The following is a 22,348-nucleotide window of genomic DNA, read 5'->3' on the forward strand; positions in this document are numbered from 1 at the left end:
CTCTCGGGTAATCATATCAGCTGGCAAAGCAGATGAAAGAGGACCCTTAGGGACAGCCGTCCGTTGCAGTTCCCTTTGCTAATAATCTGGGTCCTGCCTCATCTCGCATGATAAATGTGTCCCCATTTTAATATTTTAAATTCTCATATTTCTCTCAGAGATAATCCCCCTTTTCCTGTCTTTTCCCCATTGCTCTGCTTCTGCAGCTTTAAAATTTCAGAGCTTGAGCTTTAAACTACAAAGGCAGATGTTACAAAGCTGCACATATTTCTACAGTCCTGAGATACATGGTGAAACAAAGAAGCAAATCCAGTTGAATAAGTGAGACGTTATGTGTGAGCTATGCTGACACAGAACTTGCACATGAGCAGCAGCCTCAACAATCCCTGGTTGCTTATCCTCATTATGTCAGTTCAAACAAACTACATCTACACGCTGATTTCTACTTGTTTCTACCCACAAGTTACTCTAAGCGCCTGATTTAATAGTTACCACTTTTAGTTTAGTTCTAGAATACAGAGACATGTCTTTGGTTCAGCTGGACAAATTAACACATTTTGTCAAATGTGCACATGTAAAGTGTTTTGAAACTACTCATCACATGAAGTTATTTGACACAAACAATCAAGGGATCCACTAATGAAATTAGAATTCATTATACCCAACACTTAAATTACAATTAAATTCAGGTTTACAGTTTTAAACTAGATGACCTCGTAAGATTTTATATAAAAGTCACAACAAAGCTGCTACATAGCTGGCTAAAGTTCAATTTATCATGGATGGCCTGGAATTAAAGTGGGGCAGACAGCTGGCTAATAGTATCCGTAGGTATTTGTGGTACGAATAAGATTAAGATTAATTAATTTATTCTTTCATTACATGGTTTAGAACAGCTTAAACTCTCCTGGTGATAATAAAACACTTCCTACATCATTTCGATCTAAAGTGCATCTTAACAGTGCTTATTTGAAGAGGAAAGCTGTTCTCTCTATAGCAAATTTCCAAAAATGTGCTATTTGCAGAGGGAGAGATAAATATTACTCTGTAGCAGACTCGAGTTCCTAACAAGATCAAAGTACTCCTCAAAGACTGCAAGAATAAAACCTCTCTGTGGGAATCTAGATCAGGATGGTAAGGATGTGAACGACGACATTTAAGTCAGTCTTAAATATAAAAGAACAGAGATTGTGTTTGAGGGTATTTCTCTGATCCTCAATTAAAATCATACACGAAAGAATTTAGAAAATTGACTTTAACGTGTGACTAGCTTCACTCTGAGCGGTTTGCTATGCATATACACAATTTCAAAAGAAGTTTAGAAAGCTAAAACATCACCTAAATGTTTCCTGTGCATCATAAATATATTATGAAGAGAACGAGAGAGCTAAAGGCGTCAGCTAGAAGAAAACATTTGAAGTACCTCTATATATTTTATCAAGCTAAATTTTAGCATATAAAGGTTGGATGTCATGTGAACTGTCTAACAAGTCAAAACACAACTCAAAGCTGCTTTATATCTCCTTTCTTGCTTATCTCAAATTGTTATCAAAATAGTCAATTGTATAAAAACCTACATAAATCCAAAAATATCAATAAGACATTTATGTAAAATAAGTTGTATGTGAGGCAAAGCGTTTTTTTTTATATTCACATACCTCTTTGTCACCCTCCTCTTCTCCTCCTTCCTCTAAGGTGAGAACAGCCAGCTTATTGGCTCTCTGCTCCATCAGGTTGACATAGCGGATGGGATTGGATAAGGCTTCAATGACGTCTGAGGAGCAGGGAGAGAAAAAAAAAATTGGTAATCCCAGATGACAAAACAAGATTTCTATTTCCTTTCTCTCCCAATGACTTACCTGCAAACGTGTCTGGGACGTAGTCCTTCACTTCAACGTAAACAAAGAGGGCGGGCAGCATCAGCGACTGGTTCTTCTCGTTCCTTAGACTGATATATCGATAACCTGAAACACAAATGAGAGATGTTACATTTCTGCAAAGGAAGAAAATGATGCGCTTTAATGTCTTGTTCATTGTTCATGACCCAGTTTGGTTAATTCATTCACATTTGAAAATGTAATATTCTTACGCATGTTAATATGTAATGTTTACTTTATAGCATTTTTAAACATGGCAGCATTTATTATGGTTTGAAATGACATTGAGAAGAAATGAGTTTTGTCACCTGGACGGATGGCTGAAACAGGCATGATGCGGTGGCCAATAAACTTTCCTCCTTCTTCAAACACTGCTATCCTCAGTGAAGCCAGTGTAGGAAGGACGACCTAAACAAAACAGCATATACAGCGTCAGATGACATCATAGGAATAATAAAAGGTGATTTAAAAAAAAAAATGTTCTAGTCCAGTTTATATTAAGATCGAGCTCATAATCTGGTTTTTCACTGTTTACTTTGATGCATATGCCAGCATTTCTAAACAGAAAGCACTGTACTGTGCTAAATTAAATGATTTTCCCCAAACAAAAAAATATGCTATTCTGGGATATTTAAAATTACTCTCTAAAAGTACATGTTATAGGTGTGAAAAAAAAAAGAAGATAAAAGATAAAACTGAGTTGTAAAGGTGATGATGAAGAGAAGTCTATGAAAGAAGTCTTACCAAATACCTGTATGGTACTTAGAACATTTCAGTGAATAAATAAATAAAAATAATAATAATAAAAAAGAGTATGCATTATTAAGCATGATCTATTATTTATTATTACAGATTAATAAGACCCAATTCTATGGAAGTAATTATGTGCCATCAGAATTTGAATAAAAAATGCATCTGAAATTTGAATGTTGTATATTTGTTCTTACTTTTTCAATTTAAAAATTAATTCAGAATATATTTTTGACCTAAAAAAAATTTCAGTGTCATTATTTGTACATGTATGCAAATTTCATTTGTTAAAAAAAATTCACATTCCTATTTCAGAGATCAAATTTTCAATATATATATTTTTTCAGTGTTAAAAAAATTCAACATATAAAAAAATTCAACTTTTAAAAATTCAAATGCAATATTTTCAGTGTCCTACAAATTCAACTTGCTCAAATTCGCTGTCTCAAATTCAACATCTAAAAATTCGCTGTACAAAAATGGCGAGGTTACTTCAGGTCACAGACATTAGCAATCGTTGTCAGATTTCAACACTGAGCTAATCACATGACCTAAGCGTCATATTGAAGAAATACCAGCATCACCGAGGCCAGCGACTATGGAGGCGAACGCAAACCCAACGGTGAGTCTATGCTTTCATATTTCTGTAGTACATTTTATTTTGCGCATGAACTTTGATACATGACATTAAAGCTTGATTTAAAACACGGGTTTGGGCCGTTGTTAATCTTACGCCATGTAATGCTGGCATATTAGTTCTCGCTACCCGCTAGACCTCCACCCCCTTCTCTTGGCTGTCCTACGCCCAATTTTCCCCTGTTTTATTTAAAAAAGGAATATCACTTGCGCCAAGTCTAGAATCTTTAAAGATAACTGAAGGGTGGCGACTTTCCGGGTTGTTTGTATGTTGTCTTAGGTGAGACTGATCAGGCGGTCTTAGTAAAAGTCGTAATTTTCCAGGAGATGCTACTGCTAATGTAGAAGCTAATATGGCTGCCTTGTGTGCTTCAAGGAGGGGCTGTGAACTCTTCCGACATTAATTATAACCACAACCCCATTCTGTTCATCTACGGTATTGTTCATGTGACTTCATTTATGAATAAATTTATACATTTATGGTCATTATAGCGTCATCCAAACGGCTGCTTCTCTTATCTGACAAGTGTTGATATATATTAATTTACATTCTTTTACTTTGCGTTACAAAACGTCGTTCTGTTACCTAGCAACATTACAAACAACCTCCCTTGTTTTTTCATTTGATTTTAACTCATTTTGAAGAAAATATATGCTTGCAAGTACAGCTGTTAACTTATTAAAATCATTTTAATCCCCACTACTTTGTATCTCCAAAATATATCTTTGGTTACAAAGAATGTTTGAGCTATGCTAAAATTTGTGATTAATGTTGTAATTAAAAGCAAATTCTGATTAAGTTACACACCATTCAATTCCTGAACCCCACAGTGCCTTGATAGAGGTACATTTTAATTGGATAATTTAATGTGTAGCATGTATACTATCATTCATTTAATTTATTACATAGGAATCTGCAATCAAGTACATTTTGAGTTCTCTTGATCCCTTCTTTGTGTTTTCCAGGGTGTAGATTCCCGAAATTGAATGGGAGGAGAGCGGGCTTCCTCTTCAGGAAGAGTCAAACGTCACAGTACCAAATTCAAGTTGTGCAACTGACTGACGAACAAATGGACTTAAGAGACGCAGTAAACCCAAAAGGCACATCACTGTCTTTTGGTTGTGACATTTATATTGGTGCAGTTCTGTTTTGTGAACAGTTCTTCACTCTGTGAAACTTGTCCAGTTTCAAAATTCAGCATTTATGAAATGTAAAGCTAAGTGCTGATCATATTACCACAAAGGTAAAATTTGTGATTTGGAAAAGTGAGTCATAGTGCTTTTATGGTAGACATGTTAAAGAACTAAAATGTTCTAAATTTGTGAGTTGATTGTTCTTTTTTTCTCAAAAGGAACCTAGTGGGTACAGTTGTGTAGGACCTTAATTTTCTTGCATTATAAGAATGGAAAAGTTAAGTTTGTCTTATGTCATTTATTTTCTAATACTTCAAGCATAGATGAATATTCAATAAAATATTGCATAAAAACAGTTTCCGTTTCATATTTCCTGTACAAACAGTGCTGACTCAGAAACTCTGAACATAGTTACTCTAACATTTAAGATTTACAGGGATGCTTGACAAACATTTCAGGTACTTAGTCGTCACTTCAAAGAACAACTTAATGTCAAGACTGCGGTGAATGATGAACAGTATTTGTAAAAAAAAAAAAAGAAGCTAATAATAAAACGACTTTGTAATTTTACTTAATTGCCATATTGAAATGCAATTATTGAACAAATGAAACACCAATGCACTGAGTTCTCAAAGAAGACCAAAGCCAGTCCCAACCGATTTAAGACACCATCATGTCAGCATACAGAGCCTGGTAGGTAGAATAATGGCTTGGAAGGCGTAAACGTTCACTGCAGGTGGATGAAGTGGGCATGTGGTTTGGTCCAGTTGACTGCACTACTTCAGGCTTCAGTTCCTGCCATGGAGCCTCCCAGCCAACCCAAAATCTCATGAGCTGGTGCAGATTGTCTGAAAATGCTAGGAAAAGTATAATTTTTTTTAGATACATGGTGAGTTTCCTGTAGATGGAATCATTCATAAAGCTGACTTTGAGATATGACTTTATGCGAATGTCTTTTCCATCTAAGAAACTAATGAATATGAATGTGATGTCCTTCAAAAATCATGCTGGTATAATACCAGCATAATACATTTGTTATTTATCATTCTCAAAATAACAAACATTGGCCAAATGTTTATACAGACATTTTACCTTCTTTGAGAAACTGATGGAGAAACCCTGTCACCTGCAGTTTCTGCTTCCAAGACATCATCGCTGTTGTCACCGTCATCACTTTGCTTCTTCACCTGTGGCCAACTGATTGACTGCAGGACCATCTGTAATTGTAGAAATAGAAATGGCTCCAAACGATCATGGAGTCTATCAAAAATATGATCCATATGTTCCTTGAAAAGAAAAAAGAAAAAAAAATGTCAAAAACATTGTCAGTAAAATAAAAAAACTATTTTGAAATCAGTAGGTCGGAAATCAATTAATGTCGGAAGAGTTCACAGCCCCTCCTTGAAGCACACAAGGCAGCCATATTAGCTTCTACATTAGCGGTAGCATCTCCTGGAAAATTACGACTTTTACTAAGACCGCCTGATCAGTCTCACCTAAGACAACATACAAACAACCCGGAAAGTCGCTACCCATCAGTTATCTTTAAAGATTCTAGACTTGGCGCAAGTGATATTCCTTTTTTAAATAAAACAGGGGAAAATTGGGCGTAGGACAGCCAAGAGAAGGGGGTGGAGGTCTAGCGGGTAGCGAGAACTAATATGCCAGCATTACATGGCGTAAGATTAACAACGGCCCAAACCCGTGTTTTAAATCAAGCTTTAATGTCATGTATCAAAGTTCATGCGCAAAATAAAATGTACTACAGAAATATGAAAGCATAGACTCACCGTTGGGTTTGCGTTCGCCTCCATGGTCGCTGGCCTCGGTGATGCTGGTATTTCTTCAATATGACGCTTAGGTCATGTGATTAGCTCAGTGTTGAAATCTGACAACGATTGCTAATGTCTGTGACCTGAAGTAACCTCGCCATTTTTGTACAGCGAATTTTTAGATGTTGAATTTGAGACAGCGAATTTGAGCAAGTTGAATTTGTAGGACACTGAAAATATTGCATTTGAATTTTTAAAAGTTGAATTTTTTTATATGTTGAATTTTTTTAACACTGAAAAAATATATATATTGAAAATTTGATCTCTGAAATAGGAATGTGAATTTTTTTAACAAATGAAATTTGCATACATGTACAAATAATGACACTGAAATTTTTTTTAGGTCAAAAATATATTCTGAATTAATTTTTAAATTGAAAAAGTAAGAACAAATATACAACATTCAAATTTCAGATGCATTTTTTATTCAAATTCTGATGGCACATAATTACTTCCATACAATTCAGTTCCACACACTCATCGTATTTTACATCAAGGTATCTGTAATTTTATCCTTGAGTAAATTTGTACTTTGTGATTTTGTACGTCAGGAAAATCAACTTTATTAAATTTCTTGCATATGAAATGAAGTTTTAACACAAAGTTCACCTTTTTGAAAACAATGGCCTCTTCTTCCCAGAGAGGGTTGATGGCATTGCCCTGAGATGTCTTGGTCTTGAACGCTTTCCTCTTGGTGTCCACTGGCAGGCCAAACATGTCAATCTCCACGTATGTGCCTACTTTCTTATCGGTCAGGAACTGACCTGAGATGATCTGCAATAAATGAAAATGAAGTTACTGCATAGACGAAGGACATTCAGGATCCAGAACCAGATCAAAAACATAATCGCATTCTACAAACCGGTCGTGCAACGTTTTCATTGAACCCTGACCTGATTTCGAGTGACACAAGCACAGATAAATAAACCGCCCTCTGCCACATGTTATTCAAGCAGGTAAGCATACACAGCCAAACCTACAGAGGTTGAAAGGGATCAATATGAACATACACACACCTTGACAGACAGTGTGTTGGCGACTATCCCGTCTACTGTGCTCTCAGTAAAAGGATCGAAGTGTTTATCCGGCCGTCTCATGAACTCTGGTTTCAGTCTGTAGCCACATTTCCCATTGTACTCGTACATGCCCAGGTTCAGCTGCATCGATAAGTCTGAGGACGACAGACAGGATTTTTGTTTTCTGCACGCTGTAGACGAATAAAGCTTTTAGCCAATTCGATTTATTAAAAAAGATGTTGCTGTCCCTCACCGATGGTTTGGAAGTTGAGAGCCACCAGCTGACAGCCGGCGTTCCAGAAGAGCTGGGGGTTGTAGTTGGATGAATCTACTCGGGTACCTTTAGGGTAGATCCTGCTCAGCTGCAGCTTGTTGTATATGAGCACAATCGGTTAAGTAAAGAACAGCTGCATGTAAGTGCACAGCTTAGTCATCAAACTACAAAGCACTCCACATTGAATTGTAGGAATAAGTTAAAATAATAATAAAGGAGGAGGAATGCCATCAAAGTCCTCAGCTTCACCTCAAAACAACAACTAGACCCTAAAACCTCATCCGAATGCTGAGTCTCTGTGATGGCTTCAATGTAATCTGCGTCAAAGGATTTTGGACCGTGAGACACAAATTTAACCACACGCTTGTTCATAGCTGGAAACGGTCAAAGAGACATACGTTCACATAACAGTGAGGTATGTAGATATTTGAGCCTATATGTGTAATTTTGACCTTCTTTAAAGTGAATCTACCATAAAATCAGACTTCTGCACCCAGTTTGTATTTAAAAATAATTAAAGTTGTATTTTGCATCATCGGTGCTCTCCAAAACGAACTGCTAAAATTAATAATTCAAAAGCTAAATGATTATGACTATCGCGTCACAGATGCACACATGACCTGTCGTTGCTGCTGATGATGTCACTGTTGCTGTTATGGAGTGAAATCGCAACACAGAATAAAAGGGAGATGAAAAAGCACAGAAGCAGAGCGAAGTTGGCCTCTATCTGCTTTAAGTCATTACCGTCAGAGCGGAAACCAGACGAGCAAAACAACAAATGTTTTCCAGACGGTAAAAAGCAGAACGCTGTGCTTAAAGAAGGATACTCCACAAACTCGACTGGAGACTTTGTCAGTTGCTCCAAAGCTTTGGTCTCTACGAAGGAGGACATCTGGAAGCTCCGGTTGATCTCTGCAGGTCAACGTAGGAACATTAAATAAAGCAGCAGCAGTTTTTAAACGCAAATAGCTTCTAATTGTGAGAATAGGCATTTAAACTGCATTATTTCCACACTTCTTACAAGAAACATTCATTTTTATTTAATTATCTTCTAGTAAAGCAAAACATATCACTGTTTACAGTTATATAATACAGAATACACGAAAAGTTAACATGGTTGGTTTTTCTCAGTATGCCTAAATGAAGGCATACTGAGAAAATTGTTTCCATTTACTATTACACTTGTGAAATGTTGATGGATCTCGCTTACTTTTGGAAGTCTCGAAGCAGTAAAACTTGACAGGCTGGATGTAGATGACCAGGTTGGACATTTCCTCTGTGGCGAACGCCTCACTGCCTGCTGTGCCCTGTGCATGAACAGACACGACATCTTTAAGCTGTTCTCACACTCTTTTGTATTTGCCAAGTATAACAGAATATTGAAAATGTCGTTTTATGTTAATTATTCGCAAAGTTGGTCTGGCTGCCACATCGGCATGCTGAGGTGCCAAGATCTTCATCGCTGCAGACAGAGCAGCTGCATAGTGTAGCATTAGATTAAGTTGTGTTCTGATGAAAAGTATTTATAATCCAACTTTGTGGCAAAATTTTGGATGTAGGTGTGTTAATTCTGAAGCAGTGGCGCTTATGTGTAGATATGGCATACTCTGGCTTAATGTTGGAGTAGTAGGAGGGCAACACTTGAGTGCTGGAGAAGCATCCAGCTAAGGGAGTGTAGTCACCATGGAAACGCAAGGTATAAAGTAGTGTGACGAAGGTCAGGAAACAATAGAAAACAGCAAATCTGCTCTACGCAACAGGGGACCAGGAGTTCACTTCAATTCAAATAGGTAAGCAAAATAAAACTCTTTATCAATTGGAGTTTAGCTTACATTGATTCATTTTGCTGTCATTTTAAAGGATTGAAATCCAGCTAAACAACATTTCTATCTCGGTAAACAGACAGTTTTTAAAAAGTACAGCTACACTGGTGTTCACCTGTACAACAGATTGAACTGGAAATAAAACTGATTTGTTTTTTCCCCAAGTCGGCTTTATGGAGTTATGAATGGTGAAACAGCAAAGCCAGTGGTTCAAAGAAAGTGAAGAAACCAATGAAAAGAAGTGTGGCTTTGAGTTAGGGACCCCTCTGAAGCCCCTAAAGCTGTTGGCAGAAAATTGCTCAGATACTTCTTCTAGTCCAGTGCGGTAAAGACCAATACAGAAGGTCACTGTTGCACACTGCAATAACCTTCAACAAAGCCTCTGCGACGGAAGAGGAGACCCCTTGGGGCTGAAATGCATCACCTCCCTGCTTTGGACACAATCTTTTATTTGCTTTTCCTTTTGGTTAACAATAACCTGCACACATCTTTTTTTTTCACTTTGGAAATATTGAAGTATTTTTCAATTTCAGTTTGAACTATCTTTTAAATACAACAATGACTTATTGAAAAGGGGTTTTACTCGAAGTAAAGGGAGGCAAATATATATATATATATATATATATATATATATATATATATATATATATAAAATCAAACATTTGAGGACAACCTCAGATGTGCAAATAAAAACCTATTCAAACAATTATAAATTATTAGCACTATTTAAAAACTGATACAGTGGCTCACAGAAAGATTTACACTCCTTGAAACGTTTCATGTTCAGTCACATCACGACCATACATATTTACATCCTGGTAAATATTCTTGAAATTTTGTAGCTGAATGTAAATTAGTGCAAACATTTTTAGAAATTAAAATCTGAAAGGTTTGGCATTGCTATCCAATAACCTCAATAAAATTTAGTACAAATAAAATAGTAAGTAACTAAACAGAAGCCACATGTGTATAATTAAGTCTCTGACAATATACAGGAACAGTATCATGAAGTTTTTTCAGATAGAGTTAGATTATAAAACAACTACATGCAAAACAAAGTGTGTTGCAGAAAATCAACACTGCACACAGTTTCATCCAGATACTTGAAAAAAATAAATTCATTACTTTCATTAATGAAAGTAATGAATTTTTTTTAATGAAAGTAATGAGGTACTTTTATATTTGCTGATAATTAAAAGTATTAGCAAATATACTACAGGCAAAAAGAGCCTGAATGCAAGGTAATTAAATAAATAGTTAATATTAATTGCAGTATCTTTGCTATAAAGACATTGCAGAAGACATAGCATCCAGTCAGGCTGAGCTTGAGCTGTTTAGCAAAGAAAGAATGAGCAGAAGTGTTCCTCCATCAAAGTGCAAAGATGTAGAAACGTCACGTCGAAGAGCCGGTCGTGATTCAGTTGGAGATGAACGCAAAACGTCGGAACAATTTTAAGATTTTTATTTGTGACATGTGTGCCACGTCCCCCCATACACACCTCATCCATGGAGCCCTTTTTACAGTCATCATCGTCGTCATCCTCATCTTCGCTTTCGGCCTCCACCTCACCTTAAATACAAGTTACGGTTAAATTAAAATTAATTGCTTCAGTTTGTTTGGCATTGCCACAAAGACCAAGCAAATGTCTCACTGACCTTTTTAAATATTGATCATGTTTTCGTAGCTTTATTTAGTAAGAAGTTCTATCCATTAACCTTAAAATAACAAGGCGAGTCTTCCACCAAGAAGCTGTAACTGATGGAGCTCAGTGACAGATATTTATTTTAATATCACTAAGCTGAAACTCACCCAGCCTCTCTGCATGCACAATGAGCGACCAACTCAGTATCTTCATATATATCTTAGCTCACACTGAGACAGGAAATTATGTGCAAGGTAATGGTCAAAGTGACCTACAGCTCCAGCCTAATGAGGACCACACAAATGATTTTAAGCTTAGGTCATCACTCACCAATAGACTTCCTGCCATGTGGTCTCAGGTTGAGCTCAGCGCCGTCAGAGGGTTGTGACGAATCGGCCATCTCTTCTTTAGTTGAACCTGGGAGGAAAAAAACCCCAAAAAACAAAAACAATTTTAATTTTTGTTGCTGTTTTTTCAAACTCCATTTATTGTTTTCACTTTATTTTTGATTCGCTTGCTAAAATAGATAAAAACTGAGTTATTTTATTCTTTCAATGCCACTACACAGATAAAAATATTTGTAGTCTTTACAGATTCACCTAATTATTGCTTCTGAATGTACCGGTTAAAATGATCTTGGATTAGGTGCTGCGTTGGCACAGGAGTAGAGCACAACCAATGTGTGGAAAGTCCTCAATGTGGCCATCACAGGTTCGAGTCCCGGATGTCCCCTGATGACCTTTGTCGCATATCTTACCCCTCCCTCATTACCCACTTTCCTGTCTGACCACTCTCAAATAAAGACTCACTATTTAAAAAAAAATAAATAAAAATATTTGGTGCTGGCATACTCATGTTCTATCACTAGGGGGCAGTGTGTGCAAGAAATACAGCACGAATTCTAGGAATAAGAGGTGGACTTTACAACAAGGCACCAACGCACACACACGCACGCAGCCCCCCCCACACACACAAACTTGAAAGACCAAATAAAATGTGCGGCACACTACAGCCTGGCTGTTAACAAATTTGAGAAACCTCAAGCCAGGGAGCAGCTGTGATACAGTTACAACATAATGCACACACAGCTGCATGCACACACACACACACACACACACACACACACACACACACACACACACACACACACACACACACACACACACACACACACACACACACACACATGCACACACCAACACACACATTGACAAGTTGATGGCTGCCACTGGCTAGTGTTTAAGGAGCCCCAGAAGGTGTGTGCAGCAGCCAATAATATTCTGGACTGATGGAAAGAGCCATAAAAATGATAAAATGCAGAACAACAGTAGGGTTTTGCTTCGCTGCTTCAGTCTCTGAGCACCAAAGAAGTTTTGGTCCACAGCACATTTTGAGCCAGATGGTTACATTTTACATCATAAAACATATGCGACGGTGTCTCTTGCTAAGAATTTTTTTTTGGTGATATCTGAAAGCTTGTGTGCGGTATCAGGTGTGCCGTACCTGCGCTGGGGGAGGACGGCTCACATACGCTGGAGGAATCACTGTAAGTGTTGGAAACCTGTTCAGAGAGCTTTTTCTTGGTGCTTCCTTCGGTTTTCTGATGTTTCTTCTTATTCTTCACCAGGATCTTCCCCATCAGCTCCATGGGGCTGGGAAGTGGGACTGCAGCGTCAAGCTGAAAGGAGCGGAGACGAAGAGACAGAGAGATGACTGTGAAAACGGGGGAGTGTGTTTCAGTTCAGAATGCCTAAAAATTGAAGTGAAAAACCGAAACGTAAACAAAGTGCAAAAATCACTTATGATGTCTTATTTGAGGTTGTTCAAAAATGTAAATTCATGTTAGTGAGAAGAAAAAAAAGTTCTCTGGAGATCCTAAGAAGCTGTGTTGATCATTACAGATCAACACCTCAATCAGCGTCTTGGGAGGAAACTGAGCATTAAACCCAAACTCATAAGAGAGCGAGCCTGAAGTCGGCAGAGTTTTGAATTATTAATGGGATGCACTGCTTTAGGATCACTGTGTTTAGTCTTATCAATAATTAATTTCTTTAAAAAAAAAAAAAGAGAAAGAAGTTTGCAGTAATGATGAGTACATGTACACATGCACAGCTACAGTGTTAACAACTTATCAGTCATGAAGATATTCTTGTTTCCTCAGTCTTTCTGAATGTTTACAAGAAAGGGGAGTTTGGTGATTCACGCAGCATATTAAGACAAGATTTAACAGCCTAATAACCTACTTTCTACTCGATACCTCTCTGCTGTTGTTGAAGGGAAATGATGCTAAAACGATTAAACATCCTGTTTGCATCGGCTTCAAATGGTTCTACTCACACCACTGGAAGATGCATTAAATCTTGACTCCAAGCAGATGCAATAAAAACATACAAAAAAAATATAACTTTATTGAAGTAGAGCTCAGCTGTAATCAGGTCAGCTTTCTCTAGAATCCCTAAACAGTTATTTGTGCGCTCTACTGGACGGTTCTCTCCAAATACCAGACACTTTTTGCTTTAAAACGTCATAAGCTGCATCTCTTGAGAGACCGTTGCCTACTAGCTTTCACCTGTCACAACATGCCATGAATAATCGTGGCCACAGTTATGAAAAATGCTGTATTTACACTGTGAAGGATCAAATAAAAGAAATATTTGGTTTTGCTGCTCTAGGTTACTGTTTTCCTGGCTGAAAAATTGGAATCAATACTTATGCACAGGTTTGAACTTCTGTGGTTGCAGACTCTGCAGGTAGCAATTTACATAAGCCAGTTAAAAAAGGGACTCTCATTATATAGATTTGTTTGCCAATTGTAAGACAAAGTGATTTAAATTACAGAACATTTAAAACCCAAATTCTTACTTTGGACAAATAAAGAAGGATTTTTAGGATGGAAATGGCAATCGAGTGAAATCATGGGTGGGTTTCCTTTTGCATGAATGACTGGGTCATTGCAGTGTGGCGTGGAGACGGTCAGGATCTGGCTCTGCTGACGGGTTAAAGAAACTCAGGTTGCTTTGATAGGAGCTTTAAGCTTGTCTGCATTGTTTGCACATCTTCCTCTCGAGAAAACCCCTTTCTTTGTGGGATTTAGTTCAGGAGAGTTTGTTGGCCAGTCAAGCAGAGTGATACCATTCTCATCAAACCGGTTTATGGTACCTTTGGCAGTGTGGGCAGCTGGCAGGTCTTGCTCAAAAAATGAAATCAGCATTTTCATAAAGCTCATCAGCTTTTCCTGGTTGAATGCCGAACACAGCGGACCCACATCAGCAGACGACATGTCGCCACAAATCATCACCGAGGTCCAGTGCGATGGATGACCACTCATCCATCGCACTGGACCTTCAAGCAAAGTGAATTCTGGGCCCCTCCGCTCTTCTCCACTTAATTTGGACCTTGATTTCCAAATTAAGAGAACAATTTATTGTAAAGAAGAACTTTGGACCACTCATCCAGAGTCCAGTTGTTTTTCTCTTCAGCCCGGAAAAGACATTTCTAATGCTGTCTCTAAGTGATTTAACAGAGTGGATGCGACAGTCTGTGTTTGGTAACTCCTTCAGCAGCGACTCCAGCAGCAGTCCATGCATCATGAATCCCCTTCAAGCTCTTGAAAGGGATTTGGTTTATGATTCTCCCAATGATGTTATTATCTCTGAAGCTTTTGGACCATGTTTTTTAACCCTATGTCAACATTCAATTGACGTACTCGGATACATCCTTAACTGAACAACCAGCAAATCCCTTTTGAGGCTTGCAATCTTAGTGGAGAGCGTTACAGACTGTCAGCAGAAAAACTCTTAAGGTGCCATCTTCCTCTTGATTGTGAAGACTATGTGACATATTTGTTCTGTATTTAAAGGCTTTTTAAAATGTGCCTTCTGTTGTATTCAGATTTTCTGAGAAACTGAATTTTGAATTTAAAATCTCTCTCTCTCTATGTAATTAATGGCTCTATATAATTAACAGGTTACTTTTTGACCCGGATCACAAAAATAAAATTAAACTTGTAACAATAGTCGCTTATATTGATTTTTCACCCGGAGTTTAACCTTAATTTCATTTTTCTGACATAACCTTTATACTGAAAAACAAGTTCCCCTTTAACTCATATAACAAAACTAATGTCAGATTCTACCTTTATGTTGTTAGACTTTGCAGGAAAACAAATAATTCAATCAAAAGCCAGGTGATATACAGTGTGGCGAGTCAGACCAGTGGCAGTGATGGAGAGCTGACATTTCAGCTTGAAGCTGCGTCGTCTTCCTCTTCGGTGGGTGGAATATTGTTTTGCAGTCTTCTGTCTGCACTCGCTTCCACGTATTATCCTCAGTCCTGTCTGCTTTCTGCCTGAGTGCATCGCTGCTTGCCAATTCTGGTTTGTCGGCTGCTTCCATCAACAGGATTGAAAAGAACTTCAAGACAAACACTTTCATTTCTAAAACAACGAGGTATATTTTTCGGTTATTGTGACGAAGATATCTGCACTACACGACCTTCACGAGTATTGTAGCTAACTTAATGAAGCACCATTGTTGTTTACTGAGCAGACTGCTTATAGCTTCAGTGTAAAAAATTAATAAATGTAAAAAAATTAATAAATAAAACTAATAGGCAGTGATGAATTTGTTGGAGTTCATTGAAAAGATGCAGAATTTCTTCTGAAAAGTGATTCAAATGTAAATAATTTTCTCATGGGTATCTAAAAGCCTTTGATATGTTAGATGCATCTACTAAAAAACACTGTAAAATGAGATTGCTTGTTTTAAAAATATGCTAAATACTATTTTTTGACATTGTGTCACATGTTCTAATTCAGAGTTTCAAAGGACTTAACAAGCTGCTGGGTAGTTTACGCCACACTGAACATGGATAAGAGAAGGCAAAGCTGAGAGCTGTTTGAGCATGAAGCTGCTCTCCAAGTAACTTCATGTTCGTGTGGCCATAGCGGCTAATATAATTAAAATCTTTAAGATTCATGGAGCTACAGCCAATCTCCTAGAGTGGACCGAAGAGGAAATGCGACCCAGAATGATTACATGGATAGTGCGGAAGATAGAAAAACCACACCACTAATGGCTCCATGGAGGAAGACCATGGAAGTCTGACCCTAACTGGTTTTAACAACACCCAGAAGAAAATGGATGGAAAATGTAAATCTAAAGCGAAGTTTTATTTGTGTTAAATACTGAATAATCCACAAAGGGTACAAATCAGCTTTAAGTTTTCAGCAGTACAGAGATAATTGTGCTTTTTTTTGTCTCCTGCTTTTGTTCATCGTGGAAGGAAACCAACAAACTAGTCTGCATCTGTAAATGTAGTGAAAAAGATCTTTGCAAAGAGGAGATGAAGGAGGAACTTCAGTTCTACGAAATCTTAATCCTCTTTATCCTCACCCTTGGTTGAGCTGGAACCAATCTAGCTACATTACCCTATCTGACAGTGCGCCTACGGACTCACAGAGCTGATACTCTATTCGATATGCTGTATACATGGCTGCCTCATGCCAGAGGGGAGTGGTTGTCATTGCTCTCACCTTTCCCAGTTATTACAAACTCAGTGGTAAAAAAAATCTCATTCTTCAAAGGTACGTTCGCTCTCTGTTCCTCCGGCTCCGCCTTCGGTGTGCCTCTCGTTTTCTCCCTCCCCTTCACTTTCCCTCCTCCACCACTCTATTCAAAAGGCTTCTCCCTGATAATACTTCAATGTCAAACCCTGTCAGAGGGCTGTAATTCTCAGATGGATGTGTCTTTGGCAGGCGGCAGGACTGGTGGAACTCCCTGCGTGTGTGAGATAATGCTGCCTCAGAGTGGTGGGAACTTTCGCTCCTCCGCGGTGTTATACCAACAGGGACAGCAATTTCACCGCTGAAAAATGTGAGGGGAATAACTTCTGTGCTAAAGTGTGTGTGCTGCATGTGTGTGTTTTCAAGTTCGGAGAGTGTGTGCGTGTGAGAGTTTGTACGACAAGTGTCTATATTTGCCTCGCGCGGGATGCCTGCGTCATCACACACAAAGACGTCTTTTGGGTGGAGGGGGTACTGGAGGGAGGTTTGAGCATTTGGCCACAAAGGGACAATGCAAGCTTTTCTCCAGTAGCCATGGCAACAGAGGGAAGGCTGATAAAGGGCTGCCAAGGAAAGCCATGTTGTGATTACAGCATAAAACACTTTCATTTAATCTTAAACGCCCGTCATTTCCAGTCTCAGTGATGGCACAGAGGTGATGCAGTCGAATAGGAGTGATTCTGCGATGAGTCATCTGAAGTTGGCGTCTGTGGCATGTAAACAGTCGCTGGTGTGTGCGAGCGAAAGAGACAGACGTTCTGGAGAGGCTATGAGAATTTGCAGTAATTTCTATATTTCTGCTTAAATAGATCGGTCTACATGTAAACACATGTTGCTTGAGTTCCTTTCACAATAATACTCATATTGGCTTGAATACATGTAATACTTGGAATAACTGTTTGAAGGAGTTGAAAATCACTCTAGCAGGGATGCATTCGATTACCATTTCCATGTTTTCCTTCAGTTACTTTGAGTTGAAAACAGTCAGCTCTTACTTTTCACCTCAAAATGCCACCTTCTAAGAACCACATGCAGACACTCCTCTGGCTCCTGAGTGCACTCTTCCGTGGGTTAATACCTTCTGAACACTTCACTGCATGCCATGTTTTATGTATCGGGGTGCGTGTTAAGAAGAGAAGGAGCTGCCGAAAGTGTGAATGTCAGAGTGAGAATGTGCACATGTAGAGTGTGTTCGAGCATCCTGTGTACTCACAGGATATTTCTCCAGTGGTTCCATCAGTAATGCGTCTCCAAATATTGACCGGCAGTACTCTGCCATCTTCGCCTGCTGCTTTGGCCTGGGATTCATCCCACACACGCACACGCACGCACACGCACACACACACACACACGCGCACACACACACACACACACGCACGCACGCACGCACGCACGCACACACGCACACACACGCGCACACACACACACACACACAAGCACAGAGAAACAATCATGATTTCTCTGCTAAATGTCAATACACTGAATATGTATGTTTCTTCCCTGACATCCCTTAGGAGATATTAAAGATAGAGCAACCAATCAAAACATTCTCCTCATCCCCGTAACTGACAGCTGGCAAATGCTCTGCGCTCATCAAAAAGGTCAAAACTGGTAGGTGCCGACTCGAAGCAGATCGCCGACTTACGAGTCCACGTGGTTCTCGAAAGACAGGATGACAGGAAACGGCGAGGTCTTGAAGGCACACTCTGCAATCGCCTCGATCACTTCCTGAACACAAAAGAGGAATAAAAACAGCAGTGTGTCAATTTACCCAGGTTTACATGTGACTTTATTTTAAAGCATTCTTGACAGTACAGTAAATACAGTACAGTCAATACAGTAAAAGGGAATCAGTATCAATAAAATAATTTTAATTGATTTCCCAATCATTAATGTCTGTTTTATATGACTGATGAGGTTCTGTCACATTCAGAGGAACCAGGTCTGGAATCAGACTTCTGAACCACCGATCAATTACACCGTTGTTAACAACAGTGTCAGTTAAGCTAATGCCTTCATTTCCATTTGCACCATGTCTTTCAATAAAATCAGCAGCCTTCTTTATCTTTAGCTCTCCTCCATCTTTCTCAGCTCCCCTCTTTTTGCATTCCTCTTTAATTCCATTAGGCTCCTTCTCTTAGTCAAATTAGATTTGAATTTCCAGTATCAATCAATTCACCCATTTATTTTTTTTCTCTTGACATCTATCAATTCTTAAGAGTTTAAAGCTATATTTTTTCTCCTTTGAAGAATTGTTCCTTATTGTGCTCTCCCCCTCTTAAGACCTTGATAAATTGCTCCCTGGCTCTTCTCTTTAGGATGATTCAGTGCATCTGTGTCTCATGCAATTTGCAGCATGCATGTCCCACTTTTTGTTTTTCTTCATATTTTTAAATCCAACTCTGCCTTTCTTTGTCTACTCTTGACCCTTATAGTGTTTGTTGATGCTGTCAGTCTTTCAATACCAGCTGTATGCAGCCAAATGGTATAATACAATTTCTTAAAAATAACGTTAAGTTATGGATTTACTGCATTTTCCAATTTAAATGTGTTTTGGTCACATAGTTGGTATATTTGGAGTTAGGAGTATTTTACATTTTCAGATTCAGACAACTAAACTAAAAATAAGACTTCATGGATGTTGCAAAAGAAAAGAAAAAATGTTTTTACAAATGAGTGTTCAGAATTTACACTTCCACAAATCATAAAATGTGTTTTATTACTGTGTATTATGTCTAACAGAACGTATTTACTTAAATCTATATTTAAAGATATTCAAATAATACAACTAGACATCACAAAAAATGTTTACAGATTCTTAAAATGTACAGTACTGTGAGAAAGTATTTACTGTGTTAGAGATTTAATCCGATTTTTTTGTTGCACCTAAAAGCTTCACATTATCAAATTATTTTTACTATTGGATGAAGTTAACTTGAATAAATACAAAAAGACTTTTGAGGTGGCCTAGTTAAAGTCCACCTTCGTCCTTCTTCCAATTAATTAACTGTTGAATATGTCACATAACGATTAAAACCGTGTATTTGTTTAGGGAGGTGGGTCAATAACATTTTTAATAAATGAACACTGGATTTAACAGTTTTTTTTATTAATAAATTCAACTGTCATTTGTATTTCCAGTAATCCTCTACTCACACAAACTGTGCAGCGCCGCATTCGCAGCAGGAGTAGTGCTTGAGGTGGAAAGAAAGACATGCACGGACAAATTGTGTTCGAGTTTGGTACTTGTTGCTTGGAGACCAGAGGAAGTGGTGTGTTTTTAAGACTGCGGTTTGATGCCGCATACATCTGTCAGATGGTCAAAGAGAAGCCTTGAGATTGCATTTACAGATGATGATGACAAGGAGGAAGAGCAGCCTGCTGCTAGAAGGAAAGAAGGTTCATAAAATGCTCTGATTTAACAGTTTAGTGTCATTCAGAAGCGTCGTTGACACAAATGTTTCATTTTTCAGAATAAGTAAAAAGGGATTTGAAAGCTGCAGAACCTTGAACTGATCAGCTCATAGTGACCAGTCAGCAAATTGATATTTATTTACTCTTTCCACAGCTTACTTTCAGTCCGCTTTCTCAGAAAGTCAAGTCAGTTCCTATAAAAGTTCATGTTAATTTAATTAACAATGCAGGATTTTTTTGTTTAAAGAAATAACGCCAAATAACAGGAGCTGAACATACTGATCCTAAAATGATGGAAAAACTGATGAGGTGCAGCAGTAAGGATGAAGTTTGGACTATTTTACTCTTTTAGTTCAGTTGATTTTGATGTTTTTCTTATCACTCTGTGTGTGTACTTTCTCTGTGCACTTTGTAACATATGATTGTGAGGTAGACATAAAACTCACCAATGGTATATCAGTAGAGTCATTTTACAAATTTAAAAAGGTGTTTTCTTTGTTCTTCAGTTTATAATAATTAATCATTAAAAGACTGTGCATGAAATAAGTAATTTTTAGGGCCTCAAGCCGTGTTTAGAAACATACATGAGTCTGTAGTGAAAAGCACAGCAAGGGGGCTTAAGTCTCAAAAGAACATGAATCATACAACTTCTTAGGAGGCCCATTAGTGCAGAAGGCAAAGTTTGCTTGAACTTCTGTGAAGATAGCATTAATAAGGAATGATAAAATGGCCTGCCTGTGTTGCTGTTGCCCTTTTCTAGCAAAGCTCATTTAATGCTTTTCAGCACAAAACACGAAAAGCAAACGTTTTTCACAGCAGAGACCACAAAATAAAATAAAAAAATTCACTTTATGAATATGTTTCACAAAGCAATTCGGATCAGACCAATGCAACTCAACACATTTGCAGTCCTTTGGCAAATATAAAATTGGACACAACTTACATTTTCAAATCTCAATAATTGATCTCAATGGCATTGCAGTAATTGATAATGCAGCACAGTAGTGTCCTGAAGTACAAGCTGAGGATGGAGGAGCTCTAAAAGGTTTCTCCGTGTTAAAATGAGGCCATGATAAAAAAAGTTTAACTCTTCTTTTATATTTTTTTTCAAATATCATAAGAATATTTTTCCTGTATAGATTGACAGAAAACTAATTTGTTGGATAGAAAATACTACAATAACTAAGTTATACTGATTTAACCATATAGCTATTTTTGGGGCTTCATAACACCAGCCATCAGTTACAGTCAATTTGACGAACAAGAAAGTTAATATAGGATTTTGACCAGTTCTCATTAGATAAAGCTATTGTTTAAGCACAGAAACAATCTCACTGGATAAAGGTATGAGACAGGATAAGGGTGCAAAAATTCATAATGATATACAGTGGCGGATGCCAGCCTTGTTGTGCTTGCCACCAAAAAAAGGTCACAATCTAATGTTTCATTGGACGATCACCGAATTTGCCTTTCAGCAATCATTAGATTGGTTGGGGTGAAATAAATTGGTAACGATGCTTGTTCCTATTTTCTTAGTTAAATCCAGGTGGTGACTCTGATTCCAGGTATTGTCAACTTAAACACAGAGCATCTTCTAGTAAAAAAGCATTTAGGTAACCCAAACTGCACTGACAGGAACACATTTCAAAATCATCTTCTGCTCCTACCCCTGCATTAAAGGTTTCAGCTTTTTCTTTTTCTTTTTTCGTCCGTACCTTAAAAGAGATTTCAGTTGTCATTGTAAACCCATGAGTGATGACAGGCTCTTCCTCTGTGGTGCGTCCTTTCCAGCAATCCAGTTCAATACAGCGGCACCCAGACAGGAGGACCTGTTTGTACATCTCAACCGAAGAGTTTCCTGCGAGCTGGCCCGCTGCACAACACACACAAACACACACACACACCGGCTCATTAATCCTTTCAGTTCCTGGCAAGAGGTAAAAAAACAGAAAAAAACAAAAACAGTAGAAGTGTCTAATGCAGGCAAATCTATTTAACATGTCGCCATTAGTGAAGCAATTATCACTTTGCATTAGCGCTTTGCTTTCTTGCAACATTAAAAGCAGCTATGTGAAAGCGAGAGGCTCTCACTTCGTTATGCTGATCTTTTCCAGAAGCTCTTTTTCCTCAATTGTTTTATTTTTTCTTTTTGGTTAATATCCTTTTAAAACCAGCAAGGGAGGTTTTACCAAAACGTTATTGCATTAGTCACTATCAAACACATGATTAAGATGCCTCTGCAGCAATGACACAAACCTGCCCTTTAAAGGTGCACCTCCATGCTCCCCACTTAAAAACAGCAAAACTTGTTTGAAAAGAAGTAAAGGAAGCTGTGTTCGTTAGAAGAAAGCCAAACAGCCCTTGTTTGTTTTTCTCATTTCTCTAT

General features: G+C 38.0%; 1 protein-coding gene and 1 long non-coding RNA gene across 2 annotated transcripts in view; both read right to left on the minus strand.

Annotated features, from left to right (window-relative positions):
- plcb1l (phospholipase C beta 1-like) overlaps positions 1-22,348 on the minus strand; it is a 128,541-nt gene that overhangs the window by 25,676 nt on the left and 80,517 nt on the right. The window contains exons 11-24 of the mRNA XM_008398321.3: positions 21,678-21,835; positions 18,194-18,276; positions 17,762-17,846; positions 12,489-12,663; positions 11,316-11,402; positions 10,842-10,912; positions 8,730-8,826; positions 8,347-8,431; positions 7,499-7,623; positions 7,246-7,400; positions 6,839-7,003; positions 2,186-2,285; positions 1,860-1,964; positions 1,659-1,774 (exon numbers count right to left, since the gene is read on the minus strand). Coding sequence (XP_008396543.1) covers positions 1,659-1,774; positions 1,860-1,964; positions 2,186-2,285; positions 6,839-7,003; positions 7,246-7,400; positions 7,499-7,623; positions 8,347-8,431; positions 8,730-8,826; positions 10,842-10,912; positions 11,316-11,402; positions 12,489-12,663; positions 17,762-17,846; positions 18,194-18,276; positions 21,678-21,835 — 1,607 coding nt within the window. The remainder of the gene's footprint in view (positions 1-1,658; positions 1,775-1,859; positions 1,965-2,185; positions 2,286-6,838; positions 7,004-7,245; positions 7,401-7,498; positions 7,624-8,346; positions 8,432-8,729; positions 8,827-10,841; positions 10,913-11,315; positions 11,403-12,488; positions 12,664-17,761; positions 17,847-18,193; positions 18,277-21,677; positions 21,836-22,348) is intronic.
- On the minus strand, positions 4,767-6,454 carry LOC145549656 (uncharacterized). Its single transcript, XR_014085496.1, has 3 exons — positions 6,188-6,454; positions 5,490-5,683; positions 4,767-5,254 (listed from the first exon to the last, which is right to left on the minus strand). It is a non-coding gene; the product is annotated as an uncharacterized LOC145549656 (long non-coding RNA).

The sequence above is a fragment of the Poecilia reticulata genome, chromosome 21 (assembly GCF_904066995.2).
Source record: "Poecilia reticulata chromosome 21, P_reticulata-male-v2, whole genome shotgun sequence".
Taxonomy (NCBI): domain Eukaryota; kingdom Metazoa; phylum Chordata; class Actinopteri; order Cyprinodontiformes; family Poeciliidae; genus Poecilia; species Poecilia reticulata.